The following is a 2,593-nucleotide window of genomic DNA, read 5'->3' as shown; positions in this document are numbered from 1 at the left end:
TTTAGTGACCTGTCGCTGTTTTTGCAGAAGCTTTTCCTGCTCCTAACACGAGTGTTTTTAGCGAGCTGCGATAGCCCACTTCAGCGCGGACATGTCCGACAGCGCGCGGACATGTCCGACATCTCGCTCCATTTTATTAACTGTCTGTCCTGCGCGCTTTTACAACTTAACACCTGTCATTGCGCGCAACCAATAGACGGAGGTGGTTATTAACAGCGCCCACACCACTGATTCATCACATGTACCTGTAAGTCAGGTATCACCAACTGGCGGACCGCGGTCCGGATCTGGACCAAAACTCCGTCCTATCCGGACCATGAGATTATTTTTTCAGGAGTAGTGCTGCATAATTAATCGAAAAATTATTGAAACCGACATTCAGAACCTTTAACCGATCATTACACCTCACCTACTTGTGTTTTAGGTCTCATACTGAGCAAAATATACAATGAAAAGGTAATAATGTCAACAGTTCCTCTCCAGACTCCATCAGGCCGGTTAATAGGACCAGTCTGTGCTCAGCCAGACTGGAGCTGAGGTCCGACCAGTCTAACCAGTCTGACCAGAGGTGGTCTGCAGGGAGCTCAGCTGTGGGGCTCCTTCGGTCCTCCAGGGGGCGCTCTATGGAGAAGTGGAGGCTCCAAAGTGGACCAGAGTTCCAGTGAAGGCCGCGAGTCTGCTCTGCTGGAAATCCCTGTTTTATAGCTATTTTCCCCAAATTCAGCAGCAGCTCCAAAAAAGCAGCTGTTAAGAATGAGGTACAACCCTTCTGTTGACATTTGTGTACAGAACACCCTGTATATATTACCCTTTAATACTAATTAATTTCATGTATTGGCTGTATGCAGAATTTAAGAGTACATTTTAAAAACACTAAAACAACTTACCACAGAGGTAAACCTTAAAATTAGGCATTTTTTAAATGAAATTTGGCCAACGAGACTGAAAAATCCCTTATTAACATTCATTTTGTCCCCATATTTAGCAGCAAACTTTAAAAACGACATGCTGAGTGATTGCATTAGTTCTTTTAATAATAATAAAAGCTGAATCAGATTTTTGTTTGTACACTTTTCTCATCTCAGGTGAGAAAAAGTGAGCTGATTTAAAAATAAAGAAAAGCAGAATTGGCCGTTAAAATGGATAATACACGCTGTCATTTTAATAAAGCTCTCAGACTGCTGACAAATATTACAAAATACATCTGTAGAGACAGATCCATCAACAAAACCTCCTCCTCTGGAGACAGAAGTCTGTCACGTGTCTCAGTCTGACGGTCAAACGTCCCACGCTCAGTCTTGTCCTTTCTTTCTCTTCTTCTTCTTCTTCTTGCTGTTTTTCTCCTCTTCCTCTTCCTCCTCGTCTGTTGTTTTTCTCTTCGGCCTCTCCTCCACCTGCTCCATGCTCTGCCACACCTCGTCTTCCTCTCCCTCCTCTTCCTCCTTCACCTCCTGGGACGCCGCCGCCCCCGCCGCGTCCTCCAGGTCCCCGCTGGAGAGCAGCAGGCAGTTGAGGCGGGACTTGAGGTAGACCTTGTGCTGCAGTTTGCGGTCCTCCAGGCTGTGGATGCGGAGGAAGCGGTCCAGGCCGCAGGACGCCACCACGGGCTGGGAGGGGTGACACTGCAGCCCCCGCACGCCGCCCGCCAGCCCCTTCAGGCAGCCGCGGACCAAACCTTTCCTCAGGTCCAGCAGGGCGATCTGGCCGTGCGTGTTCCCCACCACCACCGTGCTCCCGGCGGCGGTCAGGGACAGAGCGGTGAGCGGGTACTCGCCGTACTCGGCCTCCAGGACGGGACGCCGCTGAGGGGAGGAGGGATCGAACACGTGGACCTGGCGGAGGGAGAGGACAGCCATAAAGAAAATTATTTATAAAAAAAAGAGCAAGGAAAAAAGGTTTATTTATAGTCACATATTTAAAATCATGTTTCAAAATTATTTTGAATTTTTAAGCGATTTTTCCAGATCATTTCCATGTTTTTTGTGTTTTTAAAAAAAATGTATTTATTACTTTAAAAAAAAAAACAACTAAAAAAACACTTAAGTTTTAGGTTAAAACTTTTTAGGTAGATTTCTTTCAGATAATTTCCATGTTTTTTTTCTTAAATTTAACAGTGCTAACTTATTTTCAGGCAGTATTCTTGTACTTTTAGCTAATTTATTAAAAAAAAAAGAAAAGTATATGTTGAAAATTATTTATTTAAAAAAAGGCTAAGGAAAAATGCATAGGGGAAAGTAAAAAGGCCCGTCAGTGTCAGGATGACACATAATATAAGATAAGTACAGAGAAGTGAAATATAAAACTGATCAATTTTGAATATTGTTTGGCCTCTGAGACTTCAGGATGTCTGCTTTACAGCTATTTTTCTCCCACATTTCACTCAGATGGTGAGGCGACTTTTTTGTTAATGGAATATCACTTTCATTTTAACGCGTTTGCTTTATGCCGAATCGGAAAGTACAATAACTCAACGTAATTTAAGGAAAAATACATTTTTCTTTGTGGTGCAGATTTGGCCACAGAGAAGTAAACTTTCAAATAGGCATTTTTTGAATGGAGTTTGGTCGAAAGGACTGGTAGAGTCCTGTTTTAC

General features: G+C 43.5%; 1 protein-coding gene across 1 annotated transcript; it reads right to left on the bottom strand.

Moving 5' to 3' along the window:
- Positions 1-1,009: 1,009 nt before the first annotated feature.
- LOC121966778 (WD repeat-containing protein 74-like) lies at positions 1,010-1,856 on the bottom strand. The gene has a single exon (XM_042516845.1). It carries the CDS (start codon positions 1,854-1,856, stop codon positions 1,293-1,295), a length of 564 nt encoding a protein of 187 aa, XP_042372779.1. The 3' UTR covers positions 1,010-1,292.
- Between the last annotated feature and the right edge of the window lie 737 nt (positions 1,857-2,593).

Source organism: Plectropomus leopardus, unplaced genomic scaffold (assembly GCF_008729295.1).
Source record: "Plectropomus leopardus isolate mb unplaced genomic scaffold, YSFRI_Pleo_2.0 unplaced_scaffold25864, whole genome shotgun sequence".
Classification (NCBI taxonomy): domain Eukaryota; kingdom Metazoa; phylum Chordata; class Actinopteri; order Perciformes; family Serranidae; genus Plectropomus; species Plectropomus leopardus.
The sequence above is the reverse complement of the archived record's forward strand: the minus strand, read 5'-3'. Positions and strand labels throughout refer to the sequence as shown.

Excerpts from the sequence above, each read along its gene's own strand:
- LOC121966778 (XM_042516845.1), bottom strand. The coding sequence starts at position 1,856 with ATGGCTGTCCTCTCCCTCCGCCAGGTCCACGTGTTCGATCCCTCCTCC.